At 37.3% G+C, this 23,604-nt stretch overlaps 1 protein-coding gene across 1 annotated transcript in view; it reads right to left on the bottom strand.

Moving 5' to 3' along the window:
* The window catches only part of Cat (Catalase), a 43,482-nt gene extending 20,631 nt beyond the window's left edge, over positions 1-22,851 (bottom strand). The window contains exon 1 of the mRNA XM_071590292.1: positions 22,695-22,851. Within this exon, the coding sequence (XP_071446393.1) occupies positions 22,695-22,751 (57 nt within the window). The 5' untranslated portion in view covers positions 22,752-22,851. The remainder of the gene's footprint in view (positions 1-22,694) is intronic.
* Positions 22,852-23,604: the final 753 nt, after the last annotated feature.

Genomic DNA, 23,604 nt, shown 5'->3' with positions numbered 1-23,604 from the left:
TACGGATATTAAATAACAGATTATTTACGCGATGAATCGGAAGTGCTGCAAAAATTACATTAGAATCCACAATCTTTTCTGGCTTTCAAAAACATTAACGAGATCGCATCGAGAAGTTTATTTAGCCTCGCTACAGAGACGGGGTTGGTACCTTTCAAAGAGACTAGATTCTCGTGAATTCCTCTCCCACCTCCCCAAGATTACGTAATGAGCTCGGAAGAGGTTGTTGCCTCCATTCAGGTCAGTCGGCAGCGACACCAGCCGTCGACCGCGGAGGCGTTGAAGTAGGTGGAGTCCCCGGCGTGCCACGTGTTTCCACCGGTCGACCGATCGAGGTGTGGGCATGAGGCGGTGAGAGTTTCAATTCAATGGCAAGTCGGGGCAATGATCCCTTCTCCTCTGTGACTAAAGCTTCCAACTTTACGTCAGTGAATTAGAGATTTATGTAGGGAAATCGAGATAGGGGTTATTATTTGCGATAAAAGCCCACTTCTCAAGCAGGGATTGTTCGAATGACCTAGAAGCACAGCCTTCTTAGCCGGACGAATATTGCTTCGACTTGTTTCATAGGGCATACATCGAGGAGGCAACGGATCAGCGACTGTGTGTAGTGCTTTCTACTTTCCTCGTATGGGCCATAGTCATCCTAAAACAATCGGGGTATAACTAATTGTAGTATTTCTTAAGTTGGATTACTTTCCACTTGCATTAGCGAAAAATATAAAAATCATAGCTTACATTTTAAGCTCTTTCGGGCAAAATCTAGGAAAAGTCAATATTATCAATTAAGAGTTTTAATTTCCCAATCCACATCTGAAACTCAAATTATACTCCCCATCGTCGTTTTGGAAACATTTTCTCACCAGCAGGTAGACTTGGACTCCTCCTGGATATGAAATAACTGGGTGAAACACTTCGTAATGACAAAGTAATATTACTTTTATTATTCCTAGAAGCTGTACAAGCCACGAATAGGCATTGTGTAACTTTGTCAACAAATCACACATTTTATTTACATTAATACCACGAAAATGTACCACATTGAGAAATACTTCATCGTACGAAAACCTATCCTCTCTTCCACAATGCGAGGAAATGTCCTTTCATGTTCAAATTTGGCGTGTATGAAAACAGGAAGAGGGGGCAGAGACGGAGAGAAGCGTTGGATTGGTCAGCTGCGGAAAAACATTATTAGAGAGAACGAAAATAACCAGATTTGTAGTATGTACTAGAAAATGCGCTTATATCGACCATTCCAGCCTGATTTTCTAGCGCCTAAGTTGGTTATACGTTGACTTTTCTTAGCTGTTACTATCACTTAAAGCTAAGGAAAGTTCCGTTCACTTTTTTATTACTGGGTACGGCAGACTTTCGCATATGTTTATCTACATACATACTACTCTGCACGCTTAAGTGTGACCAGGCAAGAAAATTAAGTTTTTCTTAATGTTCTTGATTCTACCGCATTGACACATAACACACACATACGAAGCCACACTCGGACTTGCGAAATTATGATGAAATGATATCATTAATGAAAATGTATTCGTCAAAGGCTTTTTTAACCATGGAAAATTTCACTGCTACCAAATATGTAATACCTTTTGATGTTATTGGCAGCAGCAATAGAGACTCCCAGCACAATTTTTGAGATGATAAAATTCCAACCAAAAAGGTTTCTCTGATTAGATTTCGATAAGAGTCGCCTTCTAAAGAACTTCCAACAAATCCAAGTGTGCCAGTCTTTCATCTTATCTGTCTGTTACTTCATTACAAACATAATTATGAAGCGCTTACGCAACACCTCTGAATTTTATTGTAACTTTCAGATCGCGTCATTTGATTTCGATCAGTCAAGTTATCACGACAGTTTTCAAGCTATAGACCGATACAACTTCGCTCTCCATTGAGGGGATGGGATTGCATTTTAGGTAACACACGAGTGAGGAATATCTGGTGGCAGGCATCCTTAAAATATCCTAGAAAATTTTGATTCGATAGAAACATGCTATTAAAACTACTATTTTGCATGCAATTTTAATTTACATTTTCGGGGTTTTTAGAATGGATATACTTTTCGACCACTAACTCGAAACCATCATCTATTAGTTACCACTGTCCGGAATGTGCCGCTTAAAAATACATGGTAGAATTTTGAATCACGCTAGCGTTGTGTGCAAGCCCCAGTGCTACACATTTCCCTTTCGAATTACCTGTCAGTTGGCCGACCCGATTTTTTCTCTTACGCACGGAATGAATCTAAACAGCCTTTCGCTCTCTTTACAAAAGAGGTATCCTTTCCAGTTCATTTTCGTGGCCAGTATAAGTGGCGAAGTCCATACTACTGATAAATCGTGTTCGAGTGTATCGTCCACGGGTAGCGTTTAGCACCCCACGAATATTCTGAGAGCAAACTTAACCATCCAAACGAATGATACTCTGGTTGAACAAAAAATGTTTACCAATCAGCAATTTTGAAATCTTAGGTGGTCAACCGACTCCATATTTCATTAAAATCGAACTACCGAAGTATTGGTAACTATTGCTAATTAATGACAATAAAGTTGGGCGATTTGGATAGATCTTTCTGCTACCATTAGTGGTATTTGAATTGTCATTGTGAAAGGTTGAGCATTTTGATATGAAACCACTTGGGCAGTGTTTTTCTTTCTTCTTTTACCGTAACCTTCAGAAGTAATTTTGTTACTTCCTGGAAAACCCAAGGGTAAGAACATAGAATAATAGTTTTATGGATGTAGACTTTCCTCAAGAATATATCTGTGATTTGGGAGGCTCGCCTCGTTCCGAGCTGGTGGGTTAAGAATTACTCCATATTCAGGGAAAATTGCGATGAAGAGTTTATAAACGAGTCCACTACTAGTTTAAGGCGAGGCAAAGTTCAATTGATAATTTAACATAGCTATCCTGTACGTTGGCGAAGGCGTTTTAATGGCTAAAATCGATGAGAAATTGTTCCTCAGTGACTTTGGTCTTTACAACACCTTCGCCACTGTATAAGATAACCCTGCCAGAAAAACATTGAAGAAGATAACCTTCTCGAGTCCTGTTATCTTTCTCCTCGACAAAAATGGATCCCTCTCATACGTCTGACTTGAAATTTGGACTCTATTCTCCCTCGGAGTCTTCTAAAAGAATACTTTTCGTATTTTTTAATTCATTATTATCAATTTATACAACAACCTGATTAATTCCTCTTTTTACCTTCCATTTACTTCCTTAGGTACACCTGATACGAAAAAGTTCAGTATGTTTTAACTAACTGTTTGCACTGGAATCACAAGTTGAACATGTTACACAGCGTCTATATAATACATATGACTGCTAACGGAAGACCAAGTCTACTCAGCAAGATCTCTCACCCATGAAAATCCAACTTCGGCAAACGGCCGTGATTTGTATTATTCATAACATCTAATAATTCATGTCTTCTTCCCCTTCTTTCTTCTAAACATCATTGTTTTTGGAACAAAATTCGCTATTTGTTGAAATTAATTAATAATTAATCGATAATAATTTTTCTCATTTCAGTTTGGTGGTGCACGATTTATTTATACACGAAGGGATTGAAAATGCAACTGAGGGCGGCGTCAAAGTAAATTTAGAGCGAATACCACCTACTTCCCATTTCTCTGATTTATGGATGCTTTAGTTGAAATGTAAAATATTTTAGCGAAAGCTTTTAATAACTAAGTAAAAAGAGATCATTACTTTGATTGTTCAGTTATAGAAAGGAGAGCATATGGGCTTATTACAGCATGAAAGCAAGCGGATATTACGAAGAAAGGAAGAAGGAAATAATGTAGGGCAAACAAAGGAAGTTCTCGTGAAACAATAGAAGATAATAGTTTAGTTCGAAATCTGCCTTTCAATGGTACAAGGGCTCGAATGAAAATGAATGATTCAAGAATTGAATTGAAAATTTGCACCGATTTACGATCCATCGCAAATTAAGACGAGGGAAGAGAAATCGCAAAAAAGAACCCAAGTTGGGCAAGGCTTATCATGCGTCCTAAATAAAACTCCAAAATAAAAAGTGAAAATGTCGTCCACTTGGCAAGACAAAGTGAAAAAAATATGTATAAATGCATATACCATAAAGGAAATACGTAAAATATAATCTTTTTATGATACTAAATAGACTGCATATAAAATATTTACAATCAAATTAATTAGCAATATTCATGACCCTCACTTAACAAACTAATTCATTTATTTTCTAACACGGCACGCAGAACCAATGACTGGCTGAACCAGGGCCTCAGTGTGGGTGAGTAAGAGCATGCTGCAAGCATCATGTTTTTGTGGTTGTTATCGGTGAAATACATGAAAAAGAGGGTGTTAACTGGGATAATTATATGCACTTTTGGGCTTACTCCCCGCGTAAATATAATTTTCAAACGTGACCTTTTTCTGCCTGAAAAAGGATGCATGTGTCCAACAAGAAGGTCCACATTCCATAAGTGTTAGTAATGTGTAGTAGGTGAAAATCGACGAGTGTCTCTAAGTTAGGTTGAAATTATACATAGCTTCCCTATTAATGCATTACTTTCACTATTAAAACAATGATAATACAATGGGTTCCACATCACTTATCTTCTAACGTTGAGCAACGCAAGCAGCCAAGCATCAAGGCAAAGCTTTCCGTAATAGTATGCAAAATTCGCGCCGGGGTACTGAAATGGCGGCAGTCACAATTTGCTAAAACTGCAGCTCTGATTAGTTTTGTTAATCCAAGGCGATATATTCTAAAAGATATCTTACAACGTTCCAGTTCGTGGTTATCATTGGAGGGGAAGCCCACTCTTTACAGATGGATCACAGTGGTCCTCTTAAGAGGGCGCGCCGCGTTTGTTCGCCTCAATGAGCCAAAAGTCGACGAGCCCCTCCCCCTCAGCCCTCTCGTTTTTTTTCGATCTGCGAAAGGCTTGTATTCCGCTGGCCTACGTGCGCTCACTCACGTTTTATACTACATTGTCATACACATTCCACTCCCTATATTGACGACATAATCTTAAATAAAATGTATTCAGTTGTGTGTACCCGGATTGAATGGGGAATTCCTTGCTCTCATGAACGACAAGTGGATTGTGATTGGTCGAAACGAATCAGATAATCATTTTACATATAAGAGGAGGCATTTTTCTTGGAACACTAAAAATATCGATGGCAAAATATTAAGCAATATATATTCGTTAAAATGGAACATAGCTTAACTGATATCATTACTCCTCTAACATTGGGTAACTTAAGGAGCGCCGCTTGAAGTAAAATAGACTTTTAATATATATAAATAAAAATATATATATGTATATGTATGTATATATATATAAATAAAAATATATATATGTATATATATATGTACATATATATATATATATATATATATATATATATATATATATATATATATATATATATATATATATGTATATATATGTATATATATATATGTATATATATATATGTATATATATGGATATATATGTATATATGTATATATATATATATATATATATATATATATATATATATATATATACGTATACCTTGGATTATAGGCCTATAAGAAGGGCGAAAGCTCTAACAATTTACCGCGTGAGTGTCCTTCTAAATGTTGCTATTCTATTTGTGTTAAGGAGCGCCGCTTGAAGTAAAATAGACTTTTACCGCAAGGTATACGGTAACAACTTTCTCTTACTTGGTGTTGTGTGTGTTTTGCTACCTGGCCTAAAGAGTGCGTTAAATGGCCATCTATCACCATGCAGCAATATCCGCTTAACATATTCTGATTCAACCCTATTAAAAGGTTTTCATAGTATTTTCTTTAGCAGTTTGCATTGTTTCTCATATAATGTTCTTTTCTTTCGGGGGAACCTGTTTGGGGAGAGGAGAAAAAACAAAGCTTAGAATTATTTCTACCCTAGAAATTTTTCCCCGATTGTAAGAACATCCCGACGAGATTTGGCCGGGAGACTTCGTACGACGTCCGGCTCCTCTTCTGATGCGTGACTAAATTTCCTGCATCGCGTAAGGATAGAAAATTTACATTGTAAATCCGGCAATCGTTCATGGCCCGAGGAAGCTGTTGTGGGTGGTGAAGTCGATGGCCTGCTGCTCTTGTTCTTCCCCCTGTGAAGGCCATTTTTGCTGCATACGTCGTGTGAGGTCAACAAAGAAATTAGAAACCAGAGTTTTTAACTGCAGTCTTAGAACAAGGTGGGCTGAATACAATTTAACAAGTGTATAGGTTTTTTCAATCGATTGCGCGTCCCGACTTAGGATCCGGTACTTTTCTACCGCTAAAATGCAACTGTTGCAAGTGTTTCCCATAGATTTTAAGGTATGTATTTTCATTAAAACAATTTTAGCACGAATTTTAAATGGTGTGTGCTGAACGAATACGGGGAACAAACTGAAACCATCAAACGTAGCTTTTTAAACAATTACCATACAGTGATTTCCAAAATGAGTCTATCAGTAGTATCTGATACTCGAAATTCGGTGAACAGTGTAAAGAGGCACCGAGGCACTATCAATATCAAATCATTTCTCACATAGCACAGGGGTTGTTGGATCTAGGTACACTTGACGATAAAGGGCTCAGAGGATTTGTAACCCAATTTTAATTTTTAAGAATTTCGTGTAAATAAGATGGTAGAAACGCTATGTTTCTAGGGAATGTGTTTGGGAAAAATAATGGTGGAAAATAATTATATCGGGAATATTACTCCCTAAGGATTATTAGGAAATTACAAATATTCATAAGAAGAAGAATCCTGCATAAAAGACATAATTCAGTTTTTGATTGGATAGAGAATATGCGATCTTTAGGTTAACATCAGAACACGCCACCCCTTAAACTTACCTGGGAGGCTGTAAAATGTGAATATGAAAACCATACAAATACTTACATTGTTACCCTTTTCATAGCAAATATTCTCGGATGAAAGGCAATTTTTTAAAATGGAAAGTAAAAAGTGAATTTGCGAAATGGCATGACAACGTGGACTGATGTATTTTTCATTGTGGTTTCTATCCTAAATGCTAGTGAACGAAAAATATCATTGTTTCTAACTTGGTTTAATAGTTACACATTTTATTACACATAAGAGATTTTAGTGGGAATTTTCAATTCCGAATGGTTACCCAGAAACTGACGATGATTTTTAGCATCAATTTTACCACCAATTCTTCTTTTTTCGCCTTATCTCTAACGGGGTAAAATGTATGATCTAGCACTTACACAAACTAAAGCCCTTTCCCTAGATAGTGATGTGCAAAGTTTGGGGCTTGGAGACCATTTGAATGGATATACTTCCCGCGTTGCTAGAGGCACGTACAGCCCACACTCACATATGCTTAGGTATTGTCGACCGGAAACGATTTCATACCAAATTTTAATGTTCATCGCAGTGGATAAATATTACAGCAAAGTAGACGCCATCTGCTAATAATAATTTGGCAAATACGAATTTTACGGACGCACTCAATCGCGAACTTGCGATATTTCATGGAATACAAGGGAATAGAAAGAGCTGTCTTCCACTGGTTACAGTCAATAATTCGCAAAGGCAATGCGACAAACGAGTTTCTGAGCAACCGGCTGAGAAGGGTCTGTTCCAACGCGTACTACCTCATGATAGTATTTGCACCGGAACATTTGCCCCGCGTAGTAATCCCTTGCAGATACATCGCGTTTCTTTTTAGCATTCACAATTATATCATCTGTATTATCTGAAATGCTAGATAGCTCCTTTATGAAATATTGATGATAAATTAAACAACCGACTAGCCACATAGAGGGGGAGATTCCCTTATCGTTAAACAAGAGAGATAACCTTTCATATAATATTTTTCCAGCAACAGTCAAATTCGAATATTGCATAAATGTGCTCATTTTATTTCCCATGCCATTCCTAAACAGCTGCCAATGTTCGTATTTTAAGTATTGTACGAGGCGTTTTGACAGGAACCGGTAGTCATTCAAGCACTCAACTATTTATTCGGTTGTACTTTCCAATATTTATATATTTCCACTATTCCCGAGTCTAGGCTGGAAAGGAACACCTCCAGTCACCCGAACTAAACATGAGCATATAATGGATTAGAAATAGCTCACCTTGTAAATGGGTAAAGAGGAAAATAGGTCGGTAATACATACATATATGCATTGATTAAAAATAGTCGTATGGCTCTTTCTTTCTAAAAGAAAGCAGTTCACCGCACAGATAATTCAGAGGGGCAATTACTGTACAACGAGAAAGCCATGTTTATATCATGGCATAGATTTTCGTTGGACTTTCACGTTGACGTGAAGGCAACTCCTTTGCTTGGGCCCCGTACGGGTTGTCTGGATGCCGACGAAAAAACATCCGGCCACATTCAAACCTTGTAGAGCCATTACACCGATGCAGTAGTATGACAAGGCAGGGACAGATGATTACGTTGGATTAGGTTGCCATGAGATTACTCTTTATCGAAGAGAAAGATTTGGGGGATTAAGTTATCGAGGAGATGTGAGCTCTCGTGATATCACATAAAGAAGCGAAGGTCATTCCAAAGGTTACACTTATATTGTCGATGTTTATCGAATATGAAAGTTAGAATGTCAATTTCGCTGCGCAGAGGGAAATCGCTCGCCAATGACAAGTGTCTATCAGCTTCTCATCGCTGTCTGCAGAAGTATTCCGCCAGATACTACAACTGTTAGCACTCACATGGTTATTATGTTAAAAGGATGAATATTTAGCCAAACTGTAAAATGGATATTTGTTCTGATTTCCTTTCGACATTCCATCCGACGCGCAATATTTCCAGGGTGATGAAATCCCGACCAAATCGAACTCAGCCGGCTATTGCAAACCTAATGCTATTAAGCGCTCCTGCATTATGATATACAACAAATATTCGAACACCGTTTAATCCGGATTCAGATTTTTTTCGCGAGCTACGTCATAACTGGGGTTTATCTTGCGGTATCGAATGCACTAGCGTTCCCCAAGTTTACTCAACACATTGCGAATTTGGTATTCCTGCAACTGAATTGGGAAATGAGAGCAAAGTGGGATGTAATATTAATCTAGCTCCAATTCGGTAATTTTTAATTATGAGAGTGTGTGGGCATTTACCTGGAATCACTATTAGAAGATTCATCGTGATCGAAAAGCACTTTTAACTCGCCACCTAATAGGCGCAAATTCGAGTTATAAACTTGAACTCCCAAAGTGTCGAAATGCAAAGTTTATTTGATCCATTACTTTCAAACAGACTTTGCTTGATTCAAATAACCTCTCAGCCGAATAGTAAGAGATGAATTATAAGACTTTTACTTTTCCAATCCCACTCAGTTCGTGTGCAACTCAGTTCATACAAATGTACACATAAAAAATACAAAAAATTACTCCTATCTACAATATAAATTCAACGACAATCTTAATATTTCTAAGAATAAATTGAGACCACGAATAAAGTATTTTATGAAACAAGAAATAAATATGAAACATACACCACCTAAACCCATTAGAATAAATACTAGTTAACCACACGCATCTTCATCTCTTTCGGGCCAAACTTGCCCCAATTGCAATAAACGTAGTTATACGTGCACCAACAACAGGGGAAAAATTTTATCGCAGCTGATAACATAAATGGCCACCATTGAATTGAATCGAAAGCACCGAGCCGCCTCCTATATCTAGAAGAGGAAACGCCTATGAAACATGATTCCCTGTGATAGCTTTATGGCAGTGAGTTACCGATTAAACTTCACTAATACATACGAGTGCCCGTAAGGAGAAGAACGGCAATATGCATAGACATCAATGTGCCAGTAATCAATGGCGGTAGACAATTGATGGCAATAATAAGTATCTGCAACTCCAGGGAAAGCATATGATTGAAACGAAATTACGTGAAAAAATGTAAATGACCAAAGGACACGAGAGACAACATGACATTCGGCGTCGGCCATCCACTTGCTCTTTTTAATCATGCAAAAATTAGCTTATCTTCTCTCAATTTTTTTAGCTTTTGAACGGTAATGAACTTCTGTTTATCAATCGCATGCACCGATTAATGAGAAAATCAACAATTATGTATGCACAGTGAAGCACAAGAAATAATGAATACAGCAAAGAATCGCCTTAATTGGTGCCTTAAGTCATCCATACGTTTACACTCACATAACCCATAATTTCCCAAATTCACATCCTCCCACTAAACTGTCAGATGCATGTTATGGCACATTCTATTCTTCGCCCAAGTTTAAGGCAATCTTTTAGGAGTCGGAAAAAGACATTATAATAGTCAGGGATCGAACACAGAAATATAGAAGTTGAATGAAAACAGATTGAAATGGATTGAATGTTCTGCGGGAGTAAACATACGAGATTTGTTCAAGAAGTAAGGTTACTTTTCAAATTTAGTGGCAACATACATTCAATTTTCCATTTTTTTATTTTTTTTTGTTGGTACACATGTACCAAACATATGTTTAGAGTTTCAACTGTATAGAACACTTAGTTTGTTATTGACAAATACAAATGCTAGACGTGGTTTGCTGTTTTCGGCGATTTTCTCCCATAAAAAAATGGCGCGAAGTATTTGCATCAAATTTTGTGTAAAAAATGGAATTGAGCATTCACAAACACTTGAAATGTTGACAGTGGCATACAGTGAGTCTGCTTGGAATAAAACAAATGTTTATAAGTGGTATTAGCTCTTCCAAGATGGCTGAGAAGATGCCAATGTCGAACCTCTCTCTGGAAGCCCCAGCACACCAACAACAGATGAAAACGTTGAAGCAGTGAAGAAAATTGTTTTGGAAAAGGGTCGAATCACTATTATAGAAAATTTTCAGGATGTTGGCATATCGGTTGGCTTCTGCCATGCAATTTTTTCGGATGTTTTGGGCATGAGACGTGTCAGCGAAGTTCGTTCCGAAACTGCTTAATTTTGACCAGAAGAACTGTCGCATGAGCATCGCTCAGGGGCAATTGAATGACGTCCGTCATGATCCTGATTCGCTCAAAAGGATCATAACTGGTGACGAATCACGGGTTTATGTTTATGGCCTCCAAACTTCAATCGTCCCAATGGAAGAACCCAGAGGAACCAAGACCGAAAAAAGCACGCCAAGTTCGATCAAATGTCAAGGTTTTGCTCACTGTTTTCTTCATTTACCGTGGCGTAGTGCATCTAGAGTTCTTACCACAAGGTCGTACGGTCAATAAGGTGTATTACCTTGAAGTTATATGCAGTTTTCGAAGTGTCATACGAAAAAAAACGCCCGGAATTGTGGAAAAACTATCATGGCTTTTGCATCTTTAAAATGCACCTGCTCACTCTTCGCCGCTTGTGAGAGATTTTTTGGCCAAAAACAACACCACAATCATGCCTCAGCCACCATATTCACCGGATTTGCCCCCCTGCGACTCTTTCCTGTTCAAAAAACTGAAAAGACCTATGAAAGAACAGAGATTTGCAACGATTGTGGAGATAGACTGCATCGCTGTAAGAGCTCAAGGCTATACGAAAAAGGGCTCACCAGAATAGCTTCGAGGATGGCAAAAGCGTTGGCACAAGTGTTTAATACTTCGTTTTAAAGAGTTTTAAATGCCCTTTTTTATCGTACACAAGCTAAACATATCAGCAGGGCATTGCCACTTAGCGTAAAATTCTTCGTTTCCAGTAACGTAATTCGAAATAGCTTAATGTTTTAGAATAATTTGAAGGAATCGATATCTGTGGAAAGATTTATAGTGCATCTCGATGGGGTGACGTCACCTACGAAGCGTACCACGTTGGATTCTATCACCGCGTAAATTAGTAAAGATTACCTCCTTGAAGATCAAAACAATTACGAAATCATTGCAATTCTAATTACTAATAGCTGGTTTTAGATTACACTCGTTGTATTTACAAGGAGCCTCTCAATCAGTAGGCAATCAAAACATTTTAAACGCTCCTTAACCACTCCAAGGAGTCTAACAGTCAATGAATATAAATCTGTTTTATTTCTTGGTCATGTTTTTCGTTCTTTTGTAATAAATGTATCTAACGCTAAATATTCTCAGAATGGTAAAAGTTTAGATTTTTAAAATTCCACTACACGTTATTGGATCACGGAAGTTTATAAGATGACAAGGAAACCCGCCCCGCAAGTGACACAAACCAGAAACCAACCAAATGGCCGGAAATCATCAGCGGTTGGAGTAGGAAACGGATTGGATACACAGAATAAGATGAAAACCAACACTTGGATACTACAGGGTGCGGCGAAATAACTTCCTTTTTTGTAAGCGTTTTGCGTTTGAAAAAAGGAAGCTATTTTGCCGCACTCAGTACAATGAAAAACTGTTTCTGCTTTGTTTGACATCAAAAGGCTGCTTATCGAGAGTCTCCGACATATTGTAACTAACCTGATACCATTTCCATAAAAAAATTCTTCTTAAAAGGTCAGCGACAGACTGATTTCCACTTTATCTGCAGATAAAAGAATTACGACCTCGGGAAGCAGTTCATACATTATTCCACTTGAATGTTCACACAGAGGGAAATATATATAATGACGGACAGTTAAAGAAATGACCGAAGATTACTGGCGTCCGCATCTTATCCATGACAGAATTTGCTCGCACCGTCACGTAATTGCAGCAATTAATCATTTCTAAATGTATACTAAAAATCGAGTAACTTCCACTTGCGGAAGGTTATTCTTGACCCGCTGTCTTGGTATTCGCCACAACTGACGCAGAACCCTTGCATTTGTGTACTCTCAACATATGCCGAGGCGTATGTGGGTAAATACGGAATTCCCCACGCGAACCGAGCGGCCTTGAGACTAACAAGGATGCCATCTCCATCACTGCCATATTACGGGACTGGACTATAGAACAGGCACTTAAAAAATTAAAACCTAACCCCTCCGATAACAATAAATATTTAAAACACTGCAGGAGTTCTACAAAACATTGTAGTGTTCATGCATTTCCATTTAAACCATTTAGAATCCGCAATATTAATGGTTTTTAAGGTCGAGACAGTATTTGAAAACATATCCATAATGTAAACATGGTCTAAGAACACCTAGTCTCAGAGTATAAAACGCAAGGCTGACTTCAACTGGCGAACCGTGATTTTCTAGTTAGAGATTTCTCGCCCCTCCCCCTCCCCCTCCCCCCCGCCCCCAAGAGCTCGCCCATACCGACTTCAAACATTTTTTGTCTATTTTTTGATGACTACTACAGTAAACACTTCACATTTGCGAGTTTCTCATATTCGTGAATCACTAAATGTACACTAATTCTACGGTTGCATCATCTATAGGCTGATGGATGAGCGACGGAACGCGGCTTTCTTATACACGTGTCGGATTTAACCACTCACTTTTCTCACAACTAAAAGTTTGCAAGCCCTATTTTTGCACAAAATATACATTTCTGTAGAAACATTACACGCCATCGTCCCAATTCCTTTGTCGATAATATAGCATGATTCAGCAGGTTCGAGAAGAAGACTGTACGCACGCTCGTGAAAGAGCTCTTTCATTTCCTCCGGACGATTTACGGAATCAAAACATTCATCGTGCAAGGAATGAATCAGTAAAGATTAACAGGTCCAGGTTTGGATATTCTGGTTACCAAACCGCGCCTCCGATACGGATTCACTTTTAGCCGTTAGACCAACCTGAGATTTCCTTTTTTCGTAAGAATAGAAAGGGTTTTCTTTTTGCTTTCTTAATTCATGAAAATAACATTATTCGTACTATTCCGACAATTGCCCAAAATAATTCAATAATTATACCGGCAAAGAGTTTTTTTTACATTCAATCAGCCAATTCGTTTTTGGATTGTACTTGGTTTGATGGTACTCTGATTGCACCTGGTTACAGCACATTTCCTCAAACCCGGGTTTGGAATAATGGCTAACACATGGGATTTCTTCGGCAAATTTAGAACGTTTCGGATTTTACCTGCCTATCATATAAATCATTGGATAGAAAAAAAGTTTTTCATTGATTTCACACTGCGATCTCCAAACTGCCTTCATTCCCTGATGTTGCTAGCAATCCGAGAATCCAATGACGCGAGAGCAGAACAGCCTTCAAAAGTAATTTTCTGAGGGTAATTTGATTTCGATTCTTAGTCATAAGGGTGAAATAAATTTGGGCCGAAGAGGCGAACGCACTCAAATTAGTCCTTTCGTGACTAGATTGGCCAACCGAGATCCTATATTTCGAGTGTCTAGTAAACAAAATGAAAGGTATGAGAAGAAACAATGCAGTCATTTATCTCTGACCGCGAGTGCCATAAGGCCTCGTCTGGTTGAGTGCGCTAAGTGAAACGCCGAAAGTCGTTACTCTCAAATCAGTTGGAAAATGTGAATGGGCGTGCCCATTGGCACAACTCGCTTATGTTACTGTTTTGTCACCCATTGAATTGCGTGGCCTGCTGAAAAAGAATTGATTCTCCATCGTAAATGCTTTCTCACTTGCTTCCTTCCTTCTTTCTAAGTTTAACGTTAAGATTACCGTTCTCAGCATTTGACGTAGAGATGACAACATATTTCCCTTTCCTAGTATTTCTCACTACTACAGAAGCAATGATGATAGTGGTGGTGGCGCCAACTTTTACGTGCTCCAACGATAGAAATTATTTTGCTATTTAAGGCAACACGTGAAAACCATTAAAAGGAATGGTCACTTAGACATTGATTGCAAGACAAAGTAGCAGGTGAATCAAAGTTCTGAAGAAATCGTAAGTATTAGTGGTTTTAAAAACACAAGGGAGGTGGTTGAGGCGGCACCACTAAGAAAAATTATGTATTGATCTTCCTATTGCATGAAAAAGGCTTTCATTTCTTTATAAAGGTATTTTCTTTCAGCACAGTGATTTTAAAAGACATTTTAAATGTCACTAACAATAAGATAAACGTATTTATACGAGCATACCGAGTACTTACCAGATAAATAGATTTTCCAGCAACTATACTCGAATCTATCAACTTGGGAGGTAAGGAAAACACAGGAAAATGGTGAATCATCTAAATACAAGGATGACCATAACGCAAATGATCCGAAATTATCATTACCACGTTTCTTTCTTTTTTCAATTTAATCTCATTACTTTGTCCTATTACGCGGTAGCATAAAGCATATTTACATCCGCTGAAGAGAGAAGAATATTAAAAGAGGAATGATAACATTTTTACACTACAATGATTACAACTCAAGAAAATTAAGAGACAAACGCAGACCTTTTAACAGAGACATGTCTTTGCAAACAAGAAGATTATAGCATGACCACACCAAATAAACAATTCCATGAAAGACATAAGTGCTTATATTTGTCTCTCATAATTCTTAAATTAATTCCTGTTTCGAACAAGACAGTGTATTGAAATAGACAGCGGACATATACGCCGCAGTGAATTCTCGAATGCGTGATAAAGGTGAATATTTTCGCTTGTATCTGCGTTTTGCGCGACTGAGCTACGCAGTAAGTTTGTAAGTAAATACCCATTGCCAAGATATTTCGTCCAGTACCACGCCATCACCCCATTGGGTCAAGGGCATTCGAATCGAATCCGGAGGCGTAACCAACATGGGATACGAAAGAGGCGAAAACGCCCACGACAATGCCTGGCATACTCCGTCCAACGCTTTGAAAAAGTTCGAAGTAAACGGAACTTTAACCATGAAAATGAAGTTTGTAAGAAGTAAACATAAGTTTGCTGCTCTATTAGTACGTCATTAAGACTATTTCCTATCATGTTTAAGATAATCCAACACTGCTGGGAAAACTATTAAAGCTTCAAAACGAATAAATTGCCAATTTATATTTATTATTAATAATTGAGAAATAAAACGGATCATGAAGAAAAAATCATGGATGTGATTACGCTAAACCAAAATTTGCATGCACGATCAAGTAAGAGTAAAAACTTTTAGGTGAAAGCAGTTTCATGCCCAAATCTAAACATGTACATAAATATGACCGCGTCTATCCAAATATTAGACGGTGCAAGTATCGAAAATTTGCTGTTTGTTATAAAGAGTGCTTTTTAAATGCCATTTAAAAGTATTACCAATTAAAATACATATTCTTATAACACACGATAATATTGTACTGTATTTATTATTAAGAATTATCAATGGAACTCAATGTGCAGCAATGTTTACAATGAAACTCGTCTTAAATGATGAATATTCTGTCCAGGGATCATAGCTGCAGAGTTATGATTGTAGTGAAAATACGAGCAAATTGAAGGAAAAAAGTGCCGGGGTTTTGGAGGCGACTTTATTTAAAAATAAGGCGATGATTTACCAACATTTATTTTCATTAAATATTTTATTAGAAACATATTGTCTTATGACTATAATTACAACGGACGAAGGAATATGCGGTACCTTGGCCTTTTACATTATCTTCAATGTGCTGTCAATTCGGACGAATGACATGTATTTAACGCACATACGCGAAAATTAAAAAGTAAACAGTAATGATGCATAGCAACTACAAGTAACTATTTAAAAATACGCTTTTCCAACTCCTACTAATTAAAATACTGCATGGTATATTCTGTTCACAGTTGCCATTGGTACGCTAGATACAAAGAGGTAGGATCTTAGAACTGACGCAACTATACGGAGAAGGATCAGCATGAGCAAACATGAAGTATTACCGGAAAGAGATAAGACATCAAAGGGTTTCCGGTTTACTATATGTGTTATATAACCATCAAACTGCGTCACGTGTCTTCAGACACGATTTCACATTTTCAGAAATGCTTCTCGAGATTAACTCACCAATATAAGGTACTATTAAGACACACCTCAATAAAAAAATAATGCAATGCTTACAATGATGAAGTTCCCAGAGAAAGGTAGTTGCTTTCTTTATCATTGCATGCACTCAAATGATGCAATTCTTATACAAAACCCATTTCACTACGTTACTGTATATTACACCAGTTTTGAGGAAAGTTACTCATCCTCACAAGGGAAAATTTCTTGGTCGCGCTTATACAAAAAAAAATATATATATATATATAGTATATATATATATATATATATATATATATATATATATATATATATATATATATATATATATATATATATATATATATATATACACACACATATATATATATATATTCATATATATATATATATATTTATTTATATGCATACATAATATTGATACGTGGCGGACCGGAATTCATGAATGAAACATTTTCGGCCGTCTTCGTAATCATTACTTATTCGCAATCATCCCATAGTCAGCAATTAAAATATTGGAACCAATTCAAATTCATTCCCATTCACTCATTTGCGCCATTAAAGATGGATGGGAAAGGATAAAAGGTGGAGAGAAATCCGGCGTCGGCATCAGGCTACTCTTAACGAAAGACGCCAAGGGGTCCGCAGCTTAACGTCCCATCCGACGGACGGCGTACTAACTCAAAGTGCCCCCCACAAAGTATCGGGACACCACTGAAAAAATCTGTCGCAGCCGGGATTCGAACCTTCTGGGAGGGAGGCTAGTACATTAGCCACTGCACCATCCCGATCCCTCGTGAATTACCCAAAAAATAAAGCATAAGGTAAGAGAAAATACGTTGTACTTTTAGAACCAAAACAGCTTTCCACACTAAATTACATTGAAACATGCTTTCCAACAAAACATCGAAAATGTAATCCAACAAAACGCGAGGAACATTTAATACGACCCCACAGACGTCGTGCTGATTATTTGAGTTCTAAGATCGGCAGATGACCTCTGTCATTTGAGGATGACATCGTAGTTTGAATGGTTTGCGGAAGCACAAAACTATTTTGGTCGAAACTGGAATTGCCTTCGTTTCAAATGGAAGAAAATTGCGCGAAAATGTTAAGGGCGAAACCAAAAGACAAACTACGGTGGCATTGACATATCATAATCACGCAACAACTATCAATTTAAATAAAATAATGAAACAAGTTTCGAAGCGCGATCAAAAGTTATGATAGTAGAGTGTATTCGTCGCCGATGGCCAGAAAAATTCACTGCACGCGAAATTAGTTACACCAGAGGGAACGTGAAATCCAAAGGCTATTTGGATATTTCATCCCAATTGAATGACGTGGAAAAGGGCGGTTAAGTGGCAGTAGCATTCCACGAAGGGTGACAAGGGTTGAACGATTTAACGTTCCATCGGACTTATGGTGTACGTACTGTTAACAAAAAATCTGAATACCTGAAGATCGTCAGTCTGGGAAGCCATAAGGTACAAAATCATCGCACATCGCCCCTGCTCGGACCAACGATGTATTTACGGATGCATAAATTGAAAACCTTGCGTTACAATGATGTCTTTATCTAAACCATTAGGGACAAAGCAGCTCCAGCTAATAAATTAGGTGTGTAAGCCGCATTTGATCTGATCGAATACTCAATTTATCTACATCTACATCTACATAATACCCCGCAAGCCGCCGCAAGGGCGTGTGGCGGGGGGTGTTAGGTAACAACCGTAAAAAAGAAAAATACCACATGCAAAAAAACAAAACGGAAAATTACACCCACAGCAGCGCACACACTCATGCAAAAATCCCTTCATCCAATACTCATGCAAACACATATACCGAAAACAACTAAAAAACTGCACCCCATGATGCAGCACGAAAGCAATCCTACAACACGGAAGCAAGGACACAACAAGCAAGAAATTGAAACATCACTACCACATGAAAATGCACCACGAAACACTCTACCCCCAAAGAGTCTCTAAATGGCAGGGAATGCGACCCAACGTTGCAGGTAGCAGGAATTTGCCCCCGCGGGAAGGGACGAGGGATTGAAAGGGAAACTTAAAAACAGATGAACAGAACATGAATGAGGTCATTCGGAACTTATAATCGAGAGACATAGGTGCCTTTTGCCTGGGCCATATTTACGTATATCCCTCGCAGCCCTAGGCTGTATGTATAACTTAAAAGTCTTATTTCCTATTGCATTTTCCGTATTGTCTAATAGTAAAAACTAAAGCTAAACAGAATTCAACTCCCACTTAAGCAGTGATAAAAAAGTGGCAGTAAATAGCAAGGCATCATTTTCTAAGACGTCTTTGTGGAAAGGCAATTAAAAAAGTCGAAAATGATATTCTAATAGGGAAAATTTATTCATTTTGCCTGGAAGGTTTATAGAAGATTTGAGTTGATTTCCTCCTTGGCAATTCGTTTCATCTCATTTAAGGCGGCCATAATTCATTAATTTATCATAAATTTACTGCCTTCCAGCAAATAAAATTAACTTTGCTAAGCATTTACATGGTGCAATAAATCAATCATATTTAGAATGAAATTAACTTAAGAGCTGTCCGCAACAAAACTGGAAAAACAATAAAACGTTTAAATGACACTAGAGCTATGGAACGCCTTGTAAAACCATAAAGTATTAATTGCGACAGTAAAAATTATTATATTATTTCATATTACCTTCCATTTACAAAAGTTGTTCAAAATTTAAATTTAATTGAAAATAATATACGTATTTACTGTACATAAACCTCAGATGGATTCCATTTCTACACATTTCTTATAAAACAAAGATATACTCAATAAATATACAATCTTTATTCCAATTGTGTCAAAACCGTATTATATACCGGAGTAGTAGTATTAGCAATAGTAAGCTGTATAATTTCAAGAATGAATAGAGAAATAAGACAAAATGAAAAAATTGGTAGTCATGATAAGTTTAATTGAACATTCCATACTTTATTTAAATAAGCCTCATTACCGTAAAATGGACGGGTACTTACATTTTAAATTTTCCAAAAAAAGGGATGATTGAGAATTTTCCGGGAATCAATGAGATGCCTCAGAAAGCAATCCACGATATTTTGTCAATATTTAATCTTAAAAATACTTGTGAGCCTAAATATTTCTTAATGCTACAGTTATTCCAAAAGAAATTTCCCGTAATTTCCTCGGAATTACTAGCATAAAACTGGAATAAGACTTTTCTGTTACACAGGTAGATGTGTTCGTAAGAAAAAATGAATAGCCAAGGATGACTATGAAATAACGTCAACGCATCGACCCCCTGCGCACATCAGTCCTCGGCAGATGATGGATTGAATGTGCGTTTAGAATGTATTTGTTTCATTACAATTGGATCAACGAAATATTTCACATTCCCATCTATTGAGGTCCATTCCTAGACAGACGAAACAGCAGTACATTTCTAAATTTATAACAGTGAAAAAATAATTTTTTTAGAAATGTATAAAAAAATATGCTGAAATAACAAACATTGCCATTACATTATGATCGACTCGTTAAAAAAATCGATAGGCCGCACGCGACAAAATAAGTACCCAGATCTATATGGTAAAAAAAACACGGGATCATAATAAGATTAATGCATTTTTCTATACTGTTATTTGCTTCCAATGGAATCTGTACAACTCCAAACTCTTTTGAACAAATTCTCCTCATCGCTATCACTATAAAAGAGCATTTGAATATTTCGAGTAAGTAGTATTACTTTATAAAAACACACTGAACGGAGAATCGGGAATTATTGCATAATTAATCTCTGGAAGGCATTACTTGCTTTTTGGGCCCCTCGTATGCTACGCGCAGGGATTTCCGCAGCTGATGATAAGAAAGAACGCAACGTCATGGTGGAAACCAAACATGCTCGGACAGACGCGGGAACGTTTGCTTTTCACAAGTGACGAACACTACAATGACATGTATACGGGTGATTCCCTAAGCAAACAAGCCCTGCCCAATTTTCGAGTTTTTGCACCAAGTCCAAAGTTTACCCACTGGGGCATCCAAAGAGCATTTAGCGCCGCGACTTGGTCCATAAAATTTTCTCGTCGAGCAGATGGGGTGGTTGAATGTGGGCCGGGATTTGATGGCCTCTCTCACTAGTTAACATATTCCTGGATATTCAGCAACCGTGGTCACCGGCACCGCCATATTACATGCTTGAGGAAAATTTTAATGCGCTTTTCCATCAGGAAACAAATGATAATTTCAGAGTACACGTTTTTTTTATCATCTTCTCAATGTTACATATAAAAAAAATGGTCATATAATAATCTTACAATTCCAAAAATAGGAAGTGTGTTCTTGGTATGATAATTTTGCTGTGAAATTCCATGCCACCAAATGAAAACCGCTGAGGAGCATATTCCTTCTCAAATGGCTCTGATCAAACAAAGAATAAGGAGATATTTCCCGAGAGGCATCGCGCTTAACCTGCAATTAGTAGAGCTATGAATTCTCTTACATGTTACGGCGTCATTCTATTTTGTTTCATTTAATGAAAACTTTGTCGCGTTTTGAAAATGGACACCAAACTAATTAAATATTTTTTAAATGGAGATAATTTAAATTCGTCATATTGTTCTTGATTTCAAATCGTTCACGTCGAATGACGCGATACCTACGAGACTTGGTTAACAGAAAAATCGGCATTAGGTTGGGAAATAAATGTGAGATACTCAAATTCCTTATTCATTTTCATAGCACGGGCCACTTAAAGAGACGTTAAATTTTAATCTTTTTGCTATGGAATATTAACTAAAGATCATAGAGGCACTGGAAATTTCACTGGCATTATACACAATTTTCCAGACGCGTTTTAAATTCTATAGCTATTATTTCAATCTCTGAGCCAAGTAACATAAAAATATAGAGATAATGCAAACAATAAAAATCTTGAACAAAAGCCGACAGATTAATGACTTGGCGTTGGAAGATACCCTTGGGTTTCAATGGTAAATTTAATTTCGGCCAAAAGCTTTGAATGAATACGACGAGTTCGTCGTTGAACTCTATATAAACATCGGTCTCAAGGATAATGTATTTCAAAACCAAAGTTTCATTAACTGCGCCTGATAGACGCCACAGAATTAGGAAACGCACTGTAGTCCATTTGGAGGTGGCTTTGATAGTCCACTATTACAAGTAACAGGTGACACTATTAACTCCCGTAGTTTGGATTATGAATTTCAAATATTTAAAGAAAGACAATTCCTGGCGGTGAATCAAGATAACTGTAAAGAGACCTCGGCAAGAAATTCCAACCTATGCGAAAATAGCAGTCGCAGGCTCCGTGTAGAGTAATCGCACAAGCAGTATTCATTCTAAAGCATCATTGATTCCGAGAAGTGGTAAGGTATAGAATAAACAAGCAATCCAACGCACAATAAAGGGCTGTCTAACCCTGTGGTCAGTACTTTAATGACTGCATCTAGTTCATATCCAGACCACCTTTCCAAGATCAAGGTCTGTGGGACCGGTTCTACGGGTCAACAACCTTGTGTACCAAACATTATGGGCGTCCGTACCACATCTACACGGCACATACATGTGACATATATATATATATTACGGTAGAGTTAAACTATGTACTTGCGTCAATCTGGCAAAGAAAATGTTTCTATCACATTGCCGAGTGAAAAATCAGTATTCAACAACAGGCAACTGAAAATGTTTTAAAATATACTCGTGTACGTATCGGCTATACCGGTCACACTTATCAGGCATTACATGAGATTTATCATGGCGTAAATATACCCAATGTATGAAAAGAAAAAACAAATACTGCCCTAATTTAGTACTTAGGTTATCACGCGCAATGCTTAAGGTTGGAATGATCTGCACTTACCCCAACAGTTTTCTTGTAGTTAACGAGCTGATCAGAAGCTGGATCTCGGCTTGCCATTTTCGTTCTCAACTACTTCCAACTTGTGGATAAACCTCACGATCCAGCCCAACTTGCCACGGAGTGAGCCAAGCACTTGAGTGGTCAATCTCCGTCTCACGAGCAGTTTATATCGCTGTGTTGACGCCTCGGCGGAGAACGTTGCTAAGCGAGCATTGGTGCTGCCACCTAACACTATTCAGCGATTGGCGGTTTTTAAAATAAGTTTTGATTGTATCATTTTCTCTTTCAATCATAAAACGGAATTTAAAAACAATGAATAATCAAAAGGCAGCTGCTGCGCTGAATTTGGATATACATACTCTTTTCGGGAAACAGGGGTGCACCCATTTGTTACCTCAAAATTATTAAGAGTAACATAATTAAGTCATAAATTAAGACAAAGCCCATTTATTTGTTTATGAATTTTGGGAAAGATAAACAAATGATTTCTGAGTTATATACATGAAATGGTTTGAATTTATACGATCTGCCTTTTCTATATGTAGTGATGGCAAACTATATTTTTACATTTTTTCATATTCCCTGACTATATCAGATATAAAGCCCCTTTTTTCAAGTTTAACCAGAATATTAAATGGGCATTTTCATTGATAATATCATATAAAAAATTCCACTTGTAAATGTAGGAGTTACTGGATTCATTAAAAATATGTATGGTTAGACAAGGGTCATTCGATAATCATATTATCTTAGAAGTAAATTTTTATTTAGCAATGAAAAAAATTAAGAAAAACAATTTAAAAAATCAAAACACGAAACATACAAGCAATGATTGCCAGCCACTTAGGTGCTCTAAATTTTTACTCAATGATATTAATTATAAACGAAATATTTTCAGAAACCCCAAGCA

This window comes from Hetaerina americana, unplaced genomic scaffold, assembly GCF_022747635.1.
Source record: "Hetaerina americana unplaced genomic scaffold, ioHetAmer1.1.p SCAF_4, whole genome shotgun sequence".
NCBI classification, from domain to species: Eukaryota; Metazoa; Arthropoda; class Insecta; order Odonata; family Calopterygidae; genus Hetaerina; species Hetaerina americana.
Note: the sequence above shows the minus strand (reverse complement) of the source record. Positions and strands in the feature narration are given on the sequence as shown.